Source organism: Cyanistes caeruleus, chromosome 16, assembly GCF_971803275.1.
Source record: "Cyanistes caeruleus chromosome 16, bCyaCae1.hap1.1, whole genome shotgun sequence".
Lineage (NCBI taxonomy): Eukaryota > Metazoa > Chordata > Aves > Passeriformes > Paridae > Cyanistes > Cyanistes caeruleus.
The window spans coordinates 6,195,959-6,218,148 of record NC_141716.1 but is presented as its reverse complement, the minus strand read 5'-3'; the positions used below and the strand labels follow the sequence as shown (position 1 = coordinate 6,218,148).

The window sequence follows — 22,190 nt, the reverse complement described above, 5'->3', positions numbered from 1 at the left end:
TGGCACACAAGTGACTTCATCTCCAAAATTACCTGCTGCGGGCTCCATGCAGGACATCACAGCTCAGTGTTTGTGTCCCAGCTGCTCCCCAAGAGTGCTGCTCCACTCAGGGCTGCAGCTGGCCAGGCACTGGGGACGGGATCAAGGGACATCTCCTGTGAGTGCCATGTGGGGATGGAAAGGGGAGAGCACTCAACTGCAACTGGCACTGCCAACCTATGCAATATTGTAAGAAAGGAGTTAGAGATGCCCTAAGAGTCCAAGGTAAAAAGAAAGAAAAGGTGAGGTTGAAACATGCCCTCATCCACAGTATCAGTCCTTTTCCACCTCCCAAAGACCACTCTGTTCACAAAAGGAGGCAATCCTTGATGCCACTTGCTCTTGGCCTTGCTTGTCTTTGAGGTTTTGCCTCCCTCCCAGTGAAACAACAATCCCTGACAGTCCCTACCACCACACCGTGCCTTTCCTCAGCCCACCCATGACTTGGAGAGGGGAGATCCCACCCCTTCCCTTTCCCACTCCTGATTTCTGGTGGTCTCAGAGATGCAGGATACCCAAAGCTGTGCTGCAGTGTGACACTGCGAGTGACCAACTAATTAGGCAAAGAGGAGTGCGTTGAATTTAGATTCTTCTTTAGGGCTCACAGACTATTTGTAATCTTGAATTTGTTAATTGAAAATTGCTTCCTTTGTTTGTTGTTGGCCTTTTTGTGGAGGGGGATATTTCCTGCTTTGGGACTGCGTCACTGGATCTATAATAATGCACTTTGTACATTAGTGCCAGGCACATTGGTAATTGGCCACCCTATTAAAGAACACTAATGATCTTACAAGTGTTCACAAATAATGAATAGAATGGCCCCTCATTGAATTGAGCAATTTATTCGCTGACATACTTGCAGATCTGTTTTTCCAGTATTTAACCCAGCTTTAGTTTTCTGCCTGCCTTGCAGAGATGGCTTCTCTTTCAGCCATGTGTTGGAGAGAATATGGGTCACAGGAAACATTCTGTTCATAAAAAATGTAGGGCTGCTCCACGCTTGCTCTTCTCTCAATGTGCATGACAGGATTTGGGGAGTGAGAGGCAGCAGCTTTAATCTCAGCGCTACTCTTATCCATTAGTTCTCACTGGGATCCTCCTGAGAAATTAGGAGAGGACCAAAAAGCCAGGATTTGAGAAGTGCACTCTGAAAGGTTATGTTGATTTTCTCATTTAAATATGAATTTCAGGAAAAGCTGTTTTTCCAACAAAACCCAGCCCTGGGTGGCTCCTGCAGCCATAAAACTGGGGGCCACCATTTTTCTGCTTCCCTACTAACATTGTGTTGAGGTATTTGTGATGAAAGGAGCAGCTTACCTGAGCTTGAAATTTAATTTACATACAAAAAGTTTTGTCCTAAAGCCTAGTTCTATTTGCAAAGAACACACTGAAGTGCACAGTTCACAGATCACCTGTGATTTTTTGGGTTGTAAGGGATAGAAGTGTCACTGGGAAGGAGCTGATGATCTTGGGCTTGATTTTATTTGATTTCAGTTCTTCTCATTGCACTGCAAAGAACCCTTTCCATGGAGAATAATTATGTGGGGCAGGCACCTCAGTCCTATCTTCTGCAGTCTGCCTGTCTTCTCCTGAGTCCAGTGAAGGTGTGTCAGGAGGAAATATTCCTTGGGGCAGAATCCAGCCATGGTGTAAGAGGTGAATAGTGGGGTGTTAAAGAGCTGATTTGGATCAGCACATCTGGAGATGGGCTTTCTGTGCTGGGAGCTTGGCTTCTGAGCAGCTTGGTGACCATGTCATGATGCAGTTTCAGCATGAAAGCTGAATTTGGGCATCCAAGATGATAGGCTGGGTTTTTGGGAAGCGTGGAGAAACGGAATGAGTTTGCACACTGGGATTTGTGGAGAGGTTGAGCAGGTCTGTGTCTGAGTGGGCTCATGGAGATGGGGCATGGATTGGGTCCCTCCTGTGAGTGTCTGCACCCATCCCTTGCTGCCAGAGGGATGACAGCGATGGGCATCCCATCGGAGGGTGCTGCCCAGCCCTTCCCGGGGCTCCGTGATGGTTTTGAGGGGGGAGCCAGAGCCTGGTTTGAGGAGCAGACACTGGGTTGGGGGCAGGGGGAAGATGTGTCTTGATCAGAGGGTGGGATGTCGGACCCTGCTTTAGCGGGGACCTACTCTCGGGGCAGCGATGCCAGACCCTGCTCCTCTTGCGGGGCGCGGTCGGAGCCGCTTCCTTTTCAATTTTGGTGGGGTGAGGAATGTCAAACCCGGATTTTTGGGAGTGGGGGGAGTGCGAGAGGCTGCTGCCGGCGGGGGATGCCAAGGGTTAAGGGGGCGGGCGGCGGCGGGGCGGCGCTGGCGGAGCCGATTGCAGCGGCTCCTGCGGCTCGGGCTGCGCCGGGCGCGGAGCAGCGGCGGGGAGCGCGGGCGGAGCCCCCGCCGGAGCCCCCGCCGCCCCCGGCCCCGCCGCCCCCGCCGCCACCATGGTGCAGAAATCCCGCAACGGAGGCGTCTACCCCGGGCCCGCCGCGGAGAAGAAGCTCAAGGTGGGCTTCGTGGGGCTGGACCCGGGAGCCCCGGACTCCAGCCGGGACGGAGCGCTCCTCATCGCCGGTTCCGAGAGCTCCAAGCGGGGCAGCATCCTCAGCAAGCCCCGCTCCGGGGTCTCGGGCAGCGGAAAGCCCCCCAAAAGGAATGCTTTTTACCGCAAGCTGCAGAATTTCCTCTACAATGTGCTGGAGAGACCGCGGGGATGGGCATTCATTTACCACGCATACGTGTGAGTAAAAGGGTGGGGGGCGAACCTGATGGCAGAGACCCCCCCCCGGTTCGGGGTGCCCTCCTCCACCCCCTCAGCCCCCCAGATGCGCCGGAGAGGAAGGATGCTCCAGCTGCAGAGCGTGTGCGGGAAGGGATGCCGGGTGCCAGGGCGGCTTGGGGAGCCCCGGGGGATGCTGCGGGGGGCGGAGGCTGAGCCGCTCCCCCCATCCTCTCCCAGAGCGGTCGGGCCGCCCGGCCGGGCCGCGCAGCATCCCGCATCCCGCATCCCGCATCCCGCATCCCGCATCCCGCATCCCTCGCCCCAGCCCAGGCGGTGCCCGGGGACGGGGCGGTGATGGCCATCCGGGGAAAGGGGCGGGGGGGAAGAAGCTGCCCCTGCAGAGCTGGGGGGTGGCTCCCAGGAGAGGTGCGATGCACCGAGCCCCTGTCTCCCCCTGCCCGCTGCTGCTTGCGGGGGAAGGGGCTGCTCATGCGGTCGGTGCAGGGGGCTGGAGCAGCGGGAGTGATGGGTAGCGACTGTTCCTCCGTCTTGCTTGAAATCACCATAGCAATGCTGTGAGCAGAGGAACAAAAAGCTCTGCTCAGGCACCGTCTCTCCTCCCCCCCACCCCCCAGCATCCTTCCCTCCCCGGCCCCATCTTTGCCTGCTGGGTGGCTGCAGTCGGTTTGGGGCCGGGGTTGGTTCTGGGGCTCTGCTCAGGGTTCTGGAGGTATTTCTTGCCCCCCGTGGGAAGCGTCTGAATGGGAGATGTGTCTAGAAAGAAATGGTAATCAGTGTCTGGGGCTCCCTGCCTGTACAGCCGAGCGGTAAACAAAGGAGCATCCCTGGGTGCACATCTTCCCCTGGGACCGGGTTTTGGGTAGAAATGGCCCAGCTGACCCGCGTTTGGCAGAAGGATTCCCTGAAGCTCTGAAGCATTGCTGCATAGGAGCGCAGATGACTTCCCGTTGTTCCCAGGATTGCAAAGGGAGGGTCAAGATAAATCTCGGTGTTACTGCAACTCCCTTCCCTCTGGGACTTTCCACAGTCCCACCGGGCTCTTCCGCAGGCCTGGGCTCAGGCTGAGGTGTTCCTACCCTTGGTGCCAATGGCTTTTTTTGTTTTGTTTTCGTGGTTTTCCTCATGGCCAGGGCCTCTGTCAACCACGGCAAAAGGATTTTCGGGGCCTTTTCTGATTTTTTTTTCCCCCTCTCCATCCTTTTGCTGTTGTGCTGCTGTAAGATAAGGAGTTGGGATGTGCTCTCTGCTCCTCAGCCATTTTGTACATTGAGGCCTTCCTTGGAGGTGCTGGTGGGACCAGTTGGAGAGGGGAGATGCTGGCTGGGTGGAAGGGGGAGATTTGCTGAGTGCTGCAGCGAGTTGGGGTCCTTGGGGGGGCTCATCTTACCAGGGAAATGAGAGAGGAGAAGGGAGAGCATCTGTGGAGCTCAGCTGAGGCGTGTGAAGTCCAGCACTGGGCATCCTGAGCGCCTTTCATGCTCCCGTCCATCCTCTGGAGTTGTGGGTGGTTTAAGTCACAAAATCTTCCAGAGGGGCCAGGTGTTCCTGTTGTGAGCTGGGCTATTGCCTGTGTGTGCACTGAGGGTGGGGATCTGTGTGCAATGTGCACTGTGTGCTGATAAACACAGGTGAGAGCACAGCTGGGGGACACGGGGGTGACAGTGACAGGGACGGAAGGGGCTGAAAGCCAAATGACAAACAGCAGGGCTAGCGCTGACTGCCAGGGCTCTACAAACATCTTTTGGCTTCCTTGGCTAACTTCTGTCTTAACTTCTGACCTGTTTGGCTCTCTGTGGTGGCATTTGCTTGGGCAGCCAGGAGAGCTCCCAGGGCAGGAGCAGGGTCACCCCAAACTGCCCCATTCCCAGTGCCCCTTGGCTCTCTGCACGTAGCTGCATCCCTCCCATCCCAAGCAGCTGCGTTTATTCTGGGCTTGTGACTCCACTTGTATCTGCTGTGGCACCACAGGGAGCCGTGTAAAACCAGCCTCTGCCCCCAGCCCTCAGGCACCTGCTGGGAAATGGAGGCTGAATTCAGGGCTGAGGTGGTAATTGCACCAATGTCTGTGAAGAGTTGGTGATATCATTATTTCATACGGTGTATTGGGAAGTTCTATGGGCTCCAGTTTTCTGTACTATGCACATGATAGGCTCAGCCTTGGCAGCTAGCTGTTAGAGTGTTTGAAGAGCTGAAGGATATGGGAACCTTCACACAAAGTTACCAGGATAAGCTCATGCATCAGTTATCCCCTCTTTCTGCCTGAGTGAGCCTGGCATGGCCTGTGCCAGGTCTGTGAGTGCTGGAATGGGTTTTGTAACTGGAAATCAGTAATGCAGACAGACAGGACTGATAAAAAGCTTATTCAAAGGTGTGGGAGGATGACAAGACTGTCTCAAGGTCACAAAGTTTGTATGTTAGAGCTGGAGCCATTCCCATGTCCCGAAGGCCAGGGCAGTGCTCCACCTGTGCTATTGGGGTCCCTCTGTCTCCTCGTGCCCCAAACCTCATTTTGTGCCAAAGCCTGGAGCACAAAAGCACCTTTATCCCTCATCCTGAAGGAACAGAAGACTGTGGATGAGGATGCCCTGCCCTGCCACTGTCCTGGGCTCAGTCAGCCCTCTCTACTGCCAGCACCCCAATTTCCCTGCTCCCACAGCTCACGGGGACTTCTTGCATGGAGATTTATTTCCAGTGTGAGTGAGTTTGTGATGCTGCAAGGCTGGGTTTTATCTCGTAGAGATGCTCACAGACCCAGCTGACTTTCCAGGCACAGAGAAGCTCTGGGGCTGCTCAAGCAGCTCTCTGCACCCAAATCCAAGACAAAAACTTGAGATTCTCCCAGCATGGAGATATTTTAATAAATATGAGAGTACTTACTTGGTAAGTACTTCTGCTAAATTCCTGCCTGCAGAGGCCCAGGCTGGTTCTGCACAGGGCCATTGATGCTCTGCCTTCAGATGCCTGTGCAGGTTGCATTTATTTCCAGTGCTGCATCCTAGATCCAATCCATCTGATTTAATTCCCCACCTCTTCCTGCTGTCGATCATTCCCTTTCGCACCATTTCATGCATATGAAATCAGGGAAATTCAAACCAGGGAATCTCTCACTCCCCCATCCCTGGTCTCATCTCTGTTGTTGCCTCTCTAAAAGCGCCGTTACCTCTGTGAGAAAAGCACGGTTTTATATTTCTGTGTTATGATTCATTTTTGTACTTAATAGCTCTTCCTACACTGACACAACTGGGTGACCTGCTCTTGGGAGCTGTGTGTATGATATATATGATATATAATATATATTTTGCACAACCCCATGGACAGCTGAGCCTGGTGGGCCCCATTTTTGGGTGTAGTTAGAAGGGGTCTCTGGCTCCCAGAAGTCTGAGCCTCCTTTATCTCCCACCTTCTCCCAGTATTTCCCTCAACATATTTTTCTATTTTTCTATTCCCCCAACATTTTTTTCTTTTTTTTTTTTGACAGATCCTTACCAATGCAGCACATGGTTTCATTCTGTTCAAGCTGAAACTTGAAAAGTTGAGCTGTGTCTAAATAGCAGGTCAGGCTTTCTGAGGGGTGCAGCAGCACTTTGATCTCAATTTAGTTCTTTGTGCAGCTGGGCATTTGGCATCCAAAATTTTTCCATTCTATTACTCTGGATTATTTTTCATTTCCCTTTTAGTCCTTTTGGCTTGGTTTCCATAACCTGTCCTGTGCTTAGGAAGGGCTGAAATTGCAATATTTGAAAGTGATTTTTTGTCCCTACCTGCCATCTTAATTCAGGAGGGATCACTGTGTTCTGTGCCAGCCTAATCAAGGTGCTCACCCTGGTCTGGGGTGTCTGGAGACACATTTGCTGATCCCTGGGTGAGCTGCTCAGGTTTGGTCCCTGAGCTGAAGAAGGGGCTGCATTTGGAACAGTAGCAAGAAAACAGCCTGGATTCAGGCACTTTTAAAGCTGTGTGCTCAGGAACCAACATAATTCTTGCATTTCCTACTTAGAATTTACAGCCCTAATGCACCTCTTTAACTGTGTTAAAAATAGTTTGGGTGCATTTTTCATCTGCATACTGTGCACCATGCATTTAGTTAATTAAGCAAGTGCATGAACTTAAATTATAATAAGGAGGAACATTTCCTTCCTGTCTAATTCTATTAAAATTTCCTCGTACCATCCCTATCCCATTTGTTCTTCCCTTCTCACCCAGACAAGCCACCTCTCTCTCCAGTGTCCTACCTGCACTGCCTGCATCCTGGCATGGCCATGGCTGGCACAGGGGGAGCAGAGGGAGTGGGTGAGGTGCTTCCCCGGAGTTCCAGGGTTTCTCTTTGCAGAAGTGACCTTTTTTGTGACTTTTTTCACTCCTCAGAAGTGATGAAAGCACAGTTATTTCACATAGATCCATTCTCAGATAATCTCTTACTCCAGAATTTGGGGTAAATGTGGTCTGACAGTCTCGACTGTCCATCCCCAAACCTTGTGGAGTGGTGATTCATGGCAAGCCCTCACCACCCTCAGCCAGGGTTGTCCTGGGCAGGTACGGTGCCACCAAACTCAGCCCATCCACCAGTGACATGCAGGGACCTCTCCTGGATCCTCCTTCACACCTCCAGGCTGAGTGGGATGAAGGGGCCAGTATGGATCTCCCTCCCATGGGTGCTGAGCTTAATGGACCTGCTGAGCTCTGACCTCCAGTGCTTCTGCCCTGAGCTGTGGGGTTGTGTCCACCCCAAGGACCAGGGACCTTCCTGGTGGGATACCTCACCAGCTCCTCTCCAGCTGCTTAGTCAGAGCTTGGTGGGAGCAACCTGATTTCAGTCTCTTTAATGTGTCACGTTCCAGCCATCACATTCACCCCACACTGACATTAAGGTAAGGAAAAACAAGCTGATCCCCTGGGTCACCTCCTTTTTGTGCTGCAACACACCTCAACCAGATGAGTCTCTCTACGGTTCAATGTATTAAAAAAGGAATAACCCAAAATGCAAGCCCCAAATCCTGTGCTAAAGGCAAGATGGGCACAGCTCAAAGAGATATAGTTATAAAAATCAGGTTTCTTGATTTTATATATATTTTTTTTTTGCATTGCAGCAGAAGGAAGGGATGACAGAGTGAGACACTGTCCCGGATGAGCAGGGCACAGGGTTTGCCTGCCTGGCATCAGTGGTGCTCACAAGGATAAAAAGCATGTAAATTTAGTGTTCAGCTTCTGGGAGCTAAGCAGCAAACACTTAGCCCTGCACAACCCTTTTTAAGGTAGCCCAAATGCTCACTGATTTCTTAGTTCCTGAGGAACAGATTGTTCTTCAAATCATGGTGACAGGGAGATGTGCCAGTCCCTTTTCCTGGGGAAAAATCTCATGTAATCATGTAATCTCTTGTGGAACAGATATGGTAGAGCTGAGAAAGGTGGAGAGTGGTTCCTACAAAGGATTAATGGCCTGTCCCTGTTGGTGGGATGTCCCTGTAGATCAAAGAGCGGAATCTCCAGCACTGAGATACACATTTCTCTAAAATAATGCAATGATTTTTATCCCCTGATAGCCCAAAGGGAACCACATTGCAAAACCAGATTGTTGTGGTGGTCTGGACTGTTTCATGAATCTATTTAGAATGCATTTAGAGTGTATTTAGATGTACTTGACTAGTGAACACATGATGGCAAAGCCAGGTAGTGCAGAAGGACAGTGCTGCAGGGTCCTCCACCACCATGTATTTAAATGGCTCCTAATGAGGCTGCAAGACAAAAAGATTTGGGCTATTCTGACAGCCACCTGTGATGAAAGATGATTCTACCAGGACTGCAAGAGTAGATATTTCAATGTAAATTTTGCTTTCCAGTAAGAGCAATCTGTGTGATGAGCAAGTTGTGTGAATTTGCTCAGCTCCCTGAAGCTGTGGTGGCCTCGGCTCCCCACATGGTTCTCGTGGCTCACCCTGGGTCAGCTGCAAACACAGCCTCCTGTGACACTGCCTGGGTGGCCTCGTGGGCATTTATTGTGAAGCACTGAAATAATTACTTGTAGTGTTTGGTGGGGAGTATCTCGCACAAGGCACTGGCTGGGATGGCAAGAGCTGCTTTGTTACAGCCTCGGGGCTGCTTGGCTCTACGACTGCCAATCAAGGAGGGAATGCAGAGAGTTCCTGCAGAGCTCTGGTCTCTCCTTGGCATCACTCCAGCCTTTTAATGTGCTTTTTAGATGTGTGGAAAAGTTTTGGTGTTGGTAAGCATCCATCCAGTGATTTTTTTTTGAGTGGATTGGATGTCAAAGAGCTGACTTTTCCAAGTGAGGAAGCAAGAAGACCTCTGGAACCTTCTCACCTCAGTCCTGCTGGTGATTTAAAGCTACATCAGAGTCACTGGGGTTGCTGGGTGAAAGCTTTTGTGACTGAGCAGTCACTGGACTTGGGACCTGTAATATCCAGATGTTTAAGGTGCAGTGAGCTTTCATTGTGAATTTGGTGATGCTCAGATACCTGCTGGATTCCCTGTGCAAATCCCACAGGAGCCTCAGTGCAGGCTTAGGAGGGCAGGATTGCCTTCTGGAGGTGCCCATTTCTCTCTGTTGATGGCAGAGGGAGCCTAACTTCCCTTGCACACCTCAGTGAGGGCTGGGTGGGATCAGTCCAGGCAAGAAGGGGAGAAGAAAGAGCCTGGCATGATTTCAAACTGAGACAGGAGTGACTGGAGGCATCTCCCATCTCCTGCCACAGCCTGTGGGAACTGGGGTGTTCAAAGCCAGAACTGCACTGTGGACACCCCAGCAGGTAAGGTGGAGAGATGAGGCTGATCCACATTGAAATGGGATGACCTGGATCTGAGACTCACCTTTGAGAAGTGGTTTGGAGAAAGGAATCTTTGTAGCAAACCCTGGTCAACTCTTGTGATCTGCAGCCCAAGACTGGAAAAAATCCGAAGCAATCAAGCCTCATTGATTCTGGTTGTAGCTCCTAAGCAGCTCCAGTTATGTTCCAGAGTGAGGTGCCCAGTTACCATCTTCATTCAGAGATCCTCCTTTTTTTACTGCCTCCCCTGGGAGGGTGGGACAGGGAGAAGAAACAAGAGGACAGGCAAAGGTAGAGGGAATGTCTGGGTTAGGAGGCAACCACTCTCTGTCTGAGCTTCCCGGCAGTCCATCGTGGCTGGTGCTTGGTCTCTTCAGGACAGATTTTGCCTTCCGGAGGGTCTTTCCCAGGCATTCACAAATTCCTCATTTGTAAACAAACCCTGATCTGCCTGGCAGTCCTGCTCTCTCGTTTAGAGCTCTGCCAGCCCTGGGGAGGTGACAGTGTGGGAGCAAATTAGGGCTGGGGTGGCAGCAGAGCTGCTGTCACGCACTGCAAGGGATGAGCACAGCAGGGCAGGCACTCCTAACGCAGCTTCCACAGCGAGACTGTCACTCTCCATGAAGTTATCATGGTGCTCAGGAAAAAAATAAGCTATCAAAAATCCTGACTGAAGAGTGACTTGTGTACACCTCGTGTGTCTCCTGTGTGAGGGAAGTAGGTTGTGCCTGGGTACTTGTCTGTTTCTTGAAGATTTGGCTGATGGTGGAAAAAACTAACATGGGGTGCAAAAGAAAAAGAAAAAACATCAGTCAAAGAGAAGTAAAAAATAATAGAAAGGGAGAAATATTATTCTGTTAATATTACAGCAGCTAATATTATTCTGTTAATATTATAGCATTAGCAGTGCAAGCACCACTAATGGGAGCAGAAATCTACAGGCTTCTGTTCTGCCCATCAAGTCAAAAAAAGCCAGTCCCTGCTGGAAGATTTGGTGTACTGAGCATTCAAGACACAGAAAAGACATAAAGTAGTTGTTGGGGCACTGCTGGTAAATGTTCTTTTTGCTCCACTTTTCTTTTTAACAGTGTTTCCTGTCACCTGATTTGCTTTTGGACTGGTGGTTTGGTTTCTGTCTGTGCTCTTAGGTTTGCAAAGGAAGGTGGGGTTGGCTTTGGCCAACCTATGGTCTGAGAACCTCAGCAGGGCTAAGGTTGGGCTGGGAGCATGAAGGTGGCATCTTCTCCATGACATGGATCACCCACAGAGGGACAATTTTCTGGGATCTCATTGTTCATTACAGATGCAGCATGTAGAGAGGGCTGTGAATGGGTCTTATTGACTTTCTCCTGTTGGAGTGTTTGTTACATGTGGCAGTGAAATGACAGCTCTGGGAGATGCTCTCTGAATGTTTATGGGTTTGTGCTCAACTCAGAGTCTCAAAGTGGCCATCAATTGAGTTTATGCTGGCTGGGAGGTTTGTTACCTTATGTGAAGAATGTAATAAGGGATGTAAGAGCACTCTGTCTTTCACTCAACAGGAGAGCAAAATAGGTAAATATAAATATCTGTATATTATAGCTGGACAGAGAGAGGCTCTGTTTCCTCCTGCCACTTCAAGACATATGGTGGGTAAGCCTGAGTGCTTCCAGGAGTGCCAGTGAAAAACAAAACCTTTTCCCAATAACAAGGACTACTCAATGCTCTTGAGGCAGGTAGACTGCAGGAAGGGCTTAGGCTGGTGTGACCATTGCCTCAATGCTGGACATTGTTATTTTTCACTGGTTACTCTTCCTTCCTCTTCCTTTTTGCCTGGCAAGGCTGGGAATGCCAAGTCTTGCCCAGCTGACCTATTGCTAGGCCTTCCTCCAAGCTTTCTGGAGTTTATTAGCAGTGATTTGTGCTTTAAGGACTAGTGAGATTCCTGAGTCATCCCCCTAGGCAGGGAGCTATTTATTTCAGTGTGTGTGTTACACTCCCTGGGAGTGGGTGTCTCTCTTCCGCTTTTGGATCCTGCCCTGACACTATATAAAGACTCCAGGCTTGAATGAGCAACAAAACCAACCCTCAAGCTGGCTCCATCCTTTGGAAGATCCGTGCTGCTGATCCCATCTCCCCTGGCTGCAGGAGCATGGCTGTTTGGAGCATGGGTAGGAGCTTGCATGGGATGTTTGTCCATCTCGGGGTGGGGAGCAGCTGGGACAGCTCGTGGGGACCTGAGCACACTCTATGTCCTTGAGCAGCAATTCTTGCTCTTCAGTGGCTCATGGCTGATGGGGAGGTGGGATTTGTACCCTCTTTTTTTCCCCAGAGGTTGCTCTGCTGATCCTGTTGGGTTTTTGATTAGTGTGGTTTTCATTATTTGGAAGAGGTGAGGTATTGAGGAGCTGTAAATCTCCACTGGTAACAGAGCAGGGACTGGAGGTGCCATGGGCAAACGTGGCTGGGCTCCTCTGAGACACTGCCAGTGCAGCAGTTTTGTGGTGTCCTTTTCCCCAGGATGGGCCTTTCCAGACACACCCCATGCCTGCAGAAAGCTGCCCTGCAGTGAACTGGGGGGAAAGGAGTAGCACCTCTCTGGGAGTTGCACAGAAGCCAGCGTGTTAATGGCAGTGTTCATCCAAAAGCTGACTTCACACCCAATTAAGCATCACCCTGAGCCAGAGGGACAAGTCCTCATGTCATTATGTCTTGAACTCAATTGCTGGCACTTCATGAGGGCTGTGTTTCTATAGCCTGAGGGAACGGAGCATTTAATCCATATCAGCTCTAAAGGAACTTGGTTAATGTGATCTCTGGTTTGGTTCTTGTGGGTAGGGGATGCACATCTCTGTCATAGTCTGTTCTTAGTTATGGATATTCCTGTAAGGAAGGGAAAAGACTTAGAGAGAAGGAGAATTTCCTGAGCTCTTTGTCTGTAACTTACTGGAATTTTGCATAGATTTTTATTTCTTCTCCACATTTTCTTCTTTTAACATCTAGATGTTTTTAATGCTATTCTTAATTAGCAGCTTCTCGCTTATCATGCCAGCTAATGAGGAATAGGAAGAATTTCTGCACTAACCTCTTGTAGCTGATGATGTTTTTATTTTCTGCAACATAAAACAGATATAATTTGAAACCTTCTCTGAGCTGCCCCTTCAGACCCAGAGCCTGCACCCTCCCCCTCGATGCAGTTGTGGGTGGTGGGAGCACCTCAAGTCATATTAAATGACACAGAGAGAGCTGCTGAGGCTTGGTATGAGGATCAGTAGATTAATGGGATAAATAGAATCATAGAATTGCATTAGAAGAGACCTTAAAACTTATTCCACACCCCTGCTATAAGCAGGAACAGCTTCCACTGTCCCAGGTTGCTCCAAGCTCTGTCCAACCTGGCTTTGAGCACTTCCAGGGATCCAGGGGCAGCCACAGTTTCTCTGGGAAACCTGTGCCAGGGCCTCACCACCCTCACAGGGAAGAATTTCTTCCTAACCTGATTCTGTCCTCTATCTAAACTTAGATAACACCATGTAGGTATGAAACTTGGTTTTAATTTGGCAATGATTTTAAACGATCTTAGTATGCGGAGAATTATTTGGGGTTGTAAATATAGGAAAAGGTAATGGAAGCATCTGAATATGGCAAATGAATAGGACTCTAAAGCTGTTTCTATCTTACTGTTTTTACCAGGAGGTGGAGATGTAAACATCTAAAAGTAGGTGGGGCATATCCCAACCTTGAGTCTCACCCAAACTTTGGAGACCTACTAATAGCTCAGGGCTTGATCTTGCCTGGACTTGGCCCATCCATCTGCAAGAACTTGGGCACCTGGGGAGCACCTCCATCAAACCTGCCATTTTTGCTTCCCCTCTTTGCAGACAGCCTTCTGTGGGTGTATGTTTGGCAGAGAGCACCTGCCCAAACCCCAGCCTGCTGTAGGTAAATGGGCTGAACCTCCAAAAGGACTCAGTCCTTTCTGGCCTTGCTCTTTTCCCCTTGGGAGCTGATGGCTACTGAAAATCACAGAGAAATGATTGAAGGTAATGAGATGTTTCCCCATCTGTTTCTGGGGAAGCCCCTCTACCCTGCATCCCCGTGGGATGTGTTGGGAAGAGTGGCTGGAGTCAGGCCTGACCCTGTGACGGCATTCCCTGCTGGCTGCAGTGGCCTGGTGGGATGTGCATCCCATCTGGGAAACACAAGGGCTGCCAGAGCCCAGGGAAGAAGCACAGGCCTGAGGGGCTTGCTCACTTATTTTCTATTTTCTAAAAGACAGCAGAAATGAAATGAAGATTAATTAAACTTTTTTTTTTTTTCTTTTTTTTTTTTTCCCTCCTTCCTGCTTCCTCTTGCTCTTTGCTGTTTCTAGGGAAGACTGAAAATATGTGCAGGAGAGGAAGCTCAGCTCTGAGCATCCTTTCACAGAGCATATGGCCCTCCTGGGACTGCAGGGAAAGGCCCTCTAATTATGGGGAAAGTCCTGCGAGGCCGGGTTACACAAGCAGGATGGAGCTGCTCCTTGGTTTAGCAGCAGGCTGAGGATGCTGTGACTGCAAATACTACCTGGCTGTTATCCATTCATGGCTCCGTGTGGCTGAGTGACCTGAGCGCGCAGCACAGAGCTCGCAGCGGCTCCGAGCCAAGCAGGGATAGCGGGGATGTGCGGGATCATGAAAGGGCCGCTGGGTATTTACAGTGCCCGCTGACATAATTCCCAGGCAGCCCGAGCAGGTCTCGGGGCCGGCTGACAGTCGCCAGGGAGATGTGGCTGCGATGGCAGCAGTGAAGGTGACTCCTGCCTGGCTCTGGCAGGAGCTGCTGTCCTGCTGGGGACTCGTGCTGCTCATGGGCTCCGGAGCCAAGCCAGCGCCCAGGAACAGGATTTAAGACTGTTGCAAACGCCTTGAGCTGTTACCTAGGGGTGGACTGAACCTTTGGCTGTGGTGCTGGGCATGGCCTGGGGTTGTGTGCTGGAGGACATTGCTCCTGTGAGCTCCCGGGTGGCTTTGTGCTGTGGTTTCAGATGCTGTGCTGGCTCGGGTCCACGTGAGCCCTGGTTGCTGGTGTGCTTTGCAGTTGTTTTGTGCCAGGCTTTGTGCTACTCCACAAGGATTTATCGCTTGCTGAGGGCCATGGACATGTCTTGAGCTAGACCTGGGCTTAGCCTCAGCTGTGCCCCTGTGTGCTGGGGGGAATCATCACCACGTTTTCCAGCTGGGAACTGAGGGATAGAGAAATTCAGTGACACGGGATGCCTGCAGCATAAAAATCCAGCATCCTTGCTCCCCAGGCTGTTTCTCTAGCCTCTCCATCCTCCAGCTGCAATAGCCATTTCCCATACAGACTGGGAGCCTTCAGGATTTGTCTTTGTCCCATCACGCCTTCCTAGGTTTTGCATTATTAAATATTGTCTCTGATCTCCATTATAAATGTTTTTAAGGCATTGTTGCTTATCAGAATAGAAAATGCTCTGGTTTTGGCTTCATCTGCTTATGGGATTTACAATAAATGAGAACAGTTTTTAAAAAGGGGGCTGGAGGTGTTCAAGGCCAGGTTGGATGGGGCATGAAGCAGAGGTCTAGTGAAAGGTGTCCCTGCACATGGCAGGAGGGTGGGGACAAGGTGATCTTTAAGGTCCCCTCCAACCCAAACCATTCCATGATTCCATGATTCTATAAAAAAAAAAATAAAAATAATAAAAAAAAAAATCATGAGGGGCTTCAGTGGCAGGTAAACAGAGCAGTGAAATCTTTCCCAGAGGATGTCCAGTTTTGTTCCAGTGGGCACTGATTTGTGTCTTCTGCTTAAAAGAAAAGCACATTCATCCGTGTTGATAGGCTGAAGAGTATTTGCTGTGACTTCCATGGTGCCAGGTTATAAACTGTGCTCTGGAAGTGCTCGTCCCACGTCCCCACCACCCCCTCCTGCAGCTGACAGTGGCCCCAGCAAACCAGCCTGGCCAGTGTTAGACCCAGGACTGCACCTCTGGCTTAGAGGGAGCAAGGAGAAGGTGCAGATGCAGAGCAGGAGACCCAGGGCCAGCTGCTGAGCTGAGTGCTGGTTTCCTGTGGCTCCTGCAGTCCTGGCTGCAGATTGCCGTGATTCCCAAGGTCAGATTGGTGCTCGCTGCCTGTAAGGAATGGGTGGTACCTGCAGCTCTGCAGGAGATGGCTTGAGCAGCACAAACCCAACCTTGGTCCTGCTGTTGGTCATTCCCTTGCTGCAGCAGGGTCTTGCCCCACAGCTGGGCACATCTGTGTGTGTGTGTGTGTGTACCAGGCACCTGCAGCATCCCCGAGTGCAGCTGCTGGATGTGACCCAGGCAGGTGATTCCCTGTTTTTCCAGAGGAATGAACTGTAGAAGCTGCCTTGGGAGTAAGATGGGAATTTGATGTGTGATCTCACTGCTGTCAGGCTGGCTCTGATTTCCTCTGGACCCCAGGGGAGAACGACCATCTCCTCCTCCTGTTCCCAGGCTAAGCTGCAGCGGCTCTCCCAGGCAACAGTACAGCGATGCTGCAGGGCTGGGGGAGCTGCTGGGGGACTTGGATCATGCCTGAGAAAAGGGGGTTAAAAGCAGGTTTTTGCAAGCCTTTGCCTGCCATTTTAAACGGGAAGGATGTTTCCCTGGCAACGAGATGGATGCTTCCCAGCAGAGCATATGGCTTCCATCGACTTTGATTTACCAGTGTGTTGAAATGGCAGCTAGATAATCTCTCTTCAGCTTTACTGTGTCCATGCCCTGTGTCCCTGTTCCTGAGGAGTTTTTAAAGGGTCCAACCCCTGCAGTGCTGCTCCTGCTCCTGTCCCAGGGCTGCTGGGGTCCCGTGCCAGGGCTGGGTCTGGGGACCTCTGCAAAGAGGGACCTGAACAGAAGACCTGAGCATCACCCAGAGCAAGGAGCTGGAGGGTGGGAAGGAAAACCTTCCCTGCCTTTGCTGCCTTTCCCCAGCCATGCAGCTCCTCCTCCTCCGAGATTATAATCCACTGCTCTCTCTTCCTATTCTCCTCCCTGCTTTAAATCATTTTTAGATGTTTTCCACCTTTCACCACACAATCATCTGCCTCCTGCAGCTTGCTATTTATTGTTGTGTTTACTGGCACAGGGAAATAAGTAAAGGGAACAAAACTGTCATTTGCTGTGCGGGGGAACATGGGGGAGCTGCTCTCTGGGAGCTCATGGCTTTCCCAGGCTGGTTGGTGTGTGCCAGCCCCATGGAGCTCACATGGCAGCCTCGTCTGAGGGGCAAAAACAGAGGGCAAGAGGTTCTTATCCTCACTGCTCCCCATCACTTTGGTGAACTTGATGAAAATTAGCCAACAGGTTCAAATTTTAGGTAGAGACAGGGTGGCAGCCAGACAGGGCAATCATGTGAGGCTCATCCATTGCCTTAGGAGTCAGGAGATGCACAGATCACCTGGTTGGTGCTGTCTGAGCCTGATTCCCTCCGGCCCATGTCTGGGTGCCTCACAGCAATGAGCAGCAGTGGGGGCAGGTGTGGGGTTTGGGAACTGGCTGGGTAATGTACCCTTAGGTGAAGTGTAGAGGTTGTGCTGACTTGGGAACTGCTGCATTGCAGGGACAGCTGGAGGGGGACAGGCATCATTCCTCCCCCTTCCACTGATGGATGTTTGGGGGGAGCTTTGGGTGAGGCAATGCCACCTTTTTTGCAAGTATCCAGGTGAGCACAAAGGCCCTGACCTGAACGTGCTTGCAGCAGGCCCCCAAAACTGCCCAGTTCAAACGAGACTTCCTCATTAACTGAGGTTTCCTTGGTTTCCTGTGCCAGGGCCATGGCTTTCCTCCACTTTCTGGAGGGTTCAGCTCTCTGGGCAGCCTCTCCCTCTGCAAAAGGTTCTCAATGTGTGAGCTGCTCCACACCTGGCCATCCACCTGCAGAATGTGGGTTATGCCAGGGAAGAAGTGAGAGGTGACAGAAGCGAATAATTGTCCTTTGATGCTGGGGATTGATTTATTAGGTGCAAAGAGAGGCTGTGTCCTGGCAGACCTGGCGCTGTCTGTGCAGGTGTCACGAGCCGTGAGCTGAGGAGGTGCCCGTGTGGATGGTGGCAGGATGATGTCCCCATCGCCCCTGGGGAGCACAGACCTGGCTACTGCCCTGGGAAACTTTGCTGATGGAGAGGAAAAGGTGCAAAAGGACTTTTGAATTCAGAGTTGCAGCTCCTGGGAGACTCAGAATAGTTCTGTTAGTGGTGAATTTAAGCAGGGATTGACTGGCAGCTGGTGTGATGTTCTCCCCTCCCTGCGGCATAACTGGGCTGGTTCAGCAATTTTTTAGGGCTAAAGAGCACTGTCTTCTAAATGCTGAGCTCTCCAGAGATCTAAGTTTGCTTTGCATCCTTCACCCTGGGCTGCTCCTCTGGGCTGCCTGTCTGCATGGCCCAGATGCTGCTCCTGGAAAAATGTTCCCATCCTGACAGGAGCAGCTTCACCGGCAGGGAAAGCACCAGGGCCGTGTTCTGCCACCTCTGCCAGGGGAGGATCATGATGTCCTACCAACGTGGGGAGGGGATGCAGAGCTCCAAAACTGACCACTGGCCTTTTATTTCTGGTGCTGCACCTAATCCTGCATTTTCTCTTGTGCCAAACTCGGGTGTCTCTCAGGCATTGTGGGGTTTGGACCCAGCTGAGCTGGAGCCTCTCCTGTGGCAGTGCAGCCCCTTGGCTTTCAGGGGATTCTTCCTGATTTGTGCTGGAGTGGGTGAGAGGGAACATCAATCCTGATTATTTTGGCATTCCTGTTATTCCTTGCGGGTTTCTTTTACCCAGTTTGGAGGTCATAATCTTTTGGGGACTGAAATCAAAAGGCTGTAAACCAATTCTTTTGCACCTTTGCTGTGAGCTCCTGCTCACTGCCTGGGACAAGAGAGGTAAAATTAAACAGATGTTGAAATTACCAACTCTCAGGCATATTATCTGGGCAGTTTGCAAATGCTTCCTTATTTTCCCCAAGACTCTGTTAATTAAACAAATTAATGAACAAATGATATTAGCAGGGCTTTGGTAATCCTTGCATTTTACACTATGGTGTTATCCATTAGCCTCTGGTTCTCAGAAACCACATCCTTGTCTTATAATTATCAAGGAATGAAGCTGGGATGGACCCTGGGAAGTGACTGGGGCATCTGAGTGCCTTCAAAATTGCCTTCAATTGTATCTCAGCTGTTCTCCTTCACTCTTAGCTGGGAGGGAGCCCAAGAGCAACAGCTCTGGGGTCCTGCTTTTACAGGAGCAAAGCCTAAACTCTCACCCGTGGGAAAACTGAGGTTTTTAAAGGCAGCACAAGGATTTTGAGCCATTTAGTTGCCTTCTGTGGGTCTGGGACAGTTCAGGTGGCTGCTGAGAGCTGCCGAGCCCCTGTTGCAGCAGCTCCCTAAGGATGCTCTCAGCAAGGATTTTTGTTACTGAGGTGCTGAAATTCCTGGTGCTGTAGAACTAGTGCAAAGTCAGAGATGGGGAAGTGAAGCTGAAGGAGCTCAGTGGGATGGAGCTCATCCTTCGTGGGCAGGAAACCTCAGGCTCCAGCTGAATCTCTGCTTCTGGGACAGACCTTTGAAAAAGCGGCTACTATTCCTGTCTGCCGCGGGAACCAGCCCGATTGGAGACAATCTTCCTATCTGCAATTAGACCAGAGCCTATTTTTGTATATCACATTCCCTCGAGGAATGTTTAGATGAGATGCAGCATTACATTTTATAGGGACAGCTTTCTTTTAACCCAGTTTTGGAGCTCACTTAAGTCAGATGGAGTGACTTGCCCAGGTCAGTCAGAGGAGTTTGACCTCAGCAAGAGGAATTTTAATTCCTGCATGCTCCAACCATGCAGCATTTCCTTGGCTTCTGAAATTTACTTTTCTTGAGGTGTTGTGGCTTAAGAAACAGAAATAACTTGATCTTCAAACAGGGATAAAGGTTGGATCAGGAAGGTTTGTATTCCTGGGCTCACTAGCATTGATTTCTCCAGGGTGGGGAGGAAGCAGAGGCTCTTTTGGGGGAATACCCTGTGGGATGAAAGAGAGGCAGTGCTCAGATTTCAATCTGAATAATATGGGTATTGCATGAGACAGCAACTTTCCCTCACATTAAAATCAATGAACATGATCTGAATAAATGCCTGCACAGACATTTTAAGAATTACTTAAATGTCCAATATTTTATACTCTTAATTTACCTCCCAATGCACTATAATTGCACCGTGGGCTTTAGGATTCTCTCCCATGAACCATTTCTGCAGCTGCATGAATATATTTCTCCCCACCAATTTTTTTGAAAGAAAGCCTGAGCCCAGCAGAGCTGGATCCCAGCAGGAACAGACTCTTCTGGCAGGTGCACGGGCTTGATTAATACTTTGGGTTTTCCTCCAGACATCTGGCTCCTCTGAGGCTGCGTGTGCAGGGCGAGGAGAATACGCAGACAAGCATTTCCAAGTGATTCATTCTGGGTGAGGACAAAGCGGAACATTGGAGCTAGAACTTTGCATGCAGTCATTATTATTAATAAGGCTTTTATTCAGCCTAAGTTAGATGATTAGAGCCAGCCTGTAAAAAACCCAAGCAATTCCTTACATTTAACTCCTTTTCCCACTGTAAGTGTTCAGATCTTGATCTCCATTCCCTGGCATTTCCAGACGGCTTTTGTTCTTTGAGGCTTCAATCCAGAAAATCTCTTAAGCTCACTCTTGCTCCTAAGTGTGAAGACACACAATCCTTTTCTGGACTAGGGACAAGTTATTTCAAGTCATTTAAATTTCAGCTCAGATTCCTGCAGTCCAAGGGTTTGGATCAGGATTCTGGCACTCCTGTTCCAAGCAAGGACAAAAGGCTGGAGGAGCTTTTGGAGTGGAAACTGATTTCAGAAGTGATGGATATTGAAGGGAAAATTTCTTAAATCCTGCTTTTATTTCTGAGAAATGTCCTAAATAGAAGGAAAGCAGGGCAAGAGGTTTTCCTGTGACTTGGTTGTGCCACTTTGCCATGCTCGTACCGGGGGGTTTCACAGATGTGTAGATGTGGCACTTGGGGACATGCTTTAGTGGTGGCCTTGGCAGTGCTGGGGAAGGGTTGGACTCAAAGATTCCAGAGGGTTTTTTCAACCTAAATCATTCTATGATTTTCCTTCCCATCCCAGGGCCAGTCCTTTAACGTGGATCTGTAAGAGCCATTTCTCTGTAGCCTGATGAATTCTCACCTCCCAGCACACCATCTAAAGCCTCACTGTGCACACCACAGCCTTCCCTGGAACACTGCTTTGGTCCTCTGGAGATGCTCCAGCTCACCTTTCAGACCACCTGCTCCAGTGGAAAGTGTTAGCCCCAAGGCAGGGGCTTGGAATTAGGTGGTTTTTAAGGACCTTTTCAACCCAAACCATTCCACAGTTCACACCACAGTCCTCAGTGCTCTTTATGGCTTTGTACAAGCAAGGAGGTTCTTACCAAGGCTGCTCAGGCATCACCTGAGTGCACTGAGAATGCACAGGAGCTGAAAATGTTGTCCCAGACAGGCCTTTGATAATGATTTATTAAAAAGTTTATAAACCATGACAATCCGTGCCTTGGAGCCAGCTGGTGTGTTCACCACAAACAATGTTTCCTACCCACGTGGATGCTCAGGGATCCTCCAGGCTCATCCAAGGAGCAAAATCTCAGGAAAGAGGATGGGGCTGGGCATGGCCAGACCTGAGGGGACTGAGATGCCATCAGGAGTTATTTTTGGGAAGGAGAGCACCAAAAGGCAGGACTCTCCACTTCTATTTCCAGCTCTTCTAGTGACAGGATTTGCTTTGGGAGATGATTTTGGCTGAGACCAAGGGATGTGGGAACCCAGAGTGAGGTATTTAGGCTTTTATTCAGCCTTGGAAATGAGCAGCCAGGTTGCAAGTCACAGCAGGATTGCTTACATGAATAAAGATGATGGATGCTCCTGGCTAAGGGTAGGTGCCATACAACAAAGTCTTTATTGCTGGAAAAGTCACGGCTTTCTCAGCGTTTTTCTTCTGACTCAATGGAGGTTTGAATTGAGCTGCAAATACTCCCATTCTGATTTCGAGGCTCTCTGAGCACTAAAAGGCATTTGCCAATCTCTGTTTTTCTTAGCTGTGGATGCTCTTTCACCTTCACTTATTGTCATTTCTGTATTTTTCTGGCCTTTGATTTACATCAAAGTTTTAAGTACTTGAACTGCAGCGTTTTACAGAGCCCACAGCAAATGGATTTACTGGGATTGCAGCTGGATTGCACATAAGCATGTCAGTTTTATTTTAGCACAATTATCAATGCCTTGTTTACATCCCCAAAGTAATTTTCAAGTGTTTTAAATGTTTTAAGTTGCTTTTCATTGTGCAGCTCTTGAATGCCTGTAGTGAAATACTCCTTCCTTTCCAGCTTTGCTCCTTCTAATTAAACAAATCATTAAAGTCCCTTCCCAATTCCAGGGAAAGCCATCAAAAGTGGGCAACAAGCACAGTGGCTTATTAAAAGCTTCTGTCACCTCCTTGTGTTGTATCCAGCTCCATCTCCAGGAATCCAGTTGCTAATTAGTGGTGCTCCATCAGAAGAACCCCAACATTTCTGAATGTCAGTGAATGCTATTTGAATATGAGTATTTCAGGAATAAATTTAGAGGC

The 22,190-nt window shown here is 49.8% G+C and overlaps 1 protein-coding gene across 11 annotated transcripts in view; it reads left to right on the top strand.

The window, feature by feature from the left end:
- The first annotated feature begins 2,480 nt into the window (after positions 1–2,480).
- KCNQ2 (potassium voltage-gated channel subfamily Q member 2) overlaps positions 2,481–22,190 on the top strand; it is a 75,329-nt gene continuing 55,619 nt past the window's right edge. For all 11 annotated transcript variants that reach the window (XM_086852604.1, XM_086852603.1, XM_086852597.1 and 8 more), the window contains exon 1: positions 2,481–2,781. In XM_086852604.1, the coding sequence (XP_086708730.1) occupies positions 2,486–2,781 (296 nt within the window). In that variant the 5' untranslated portion in view covers positions 2,481–2,485. The remainder of the gene's footprint in view (positions 2,782–22,190) is intronic.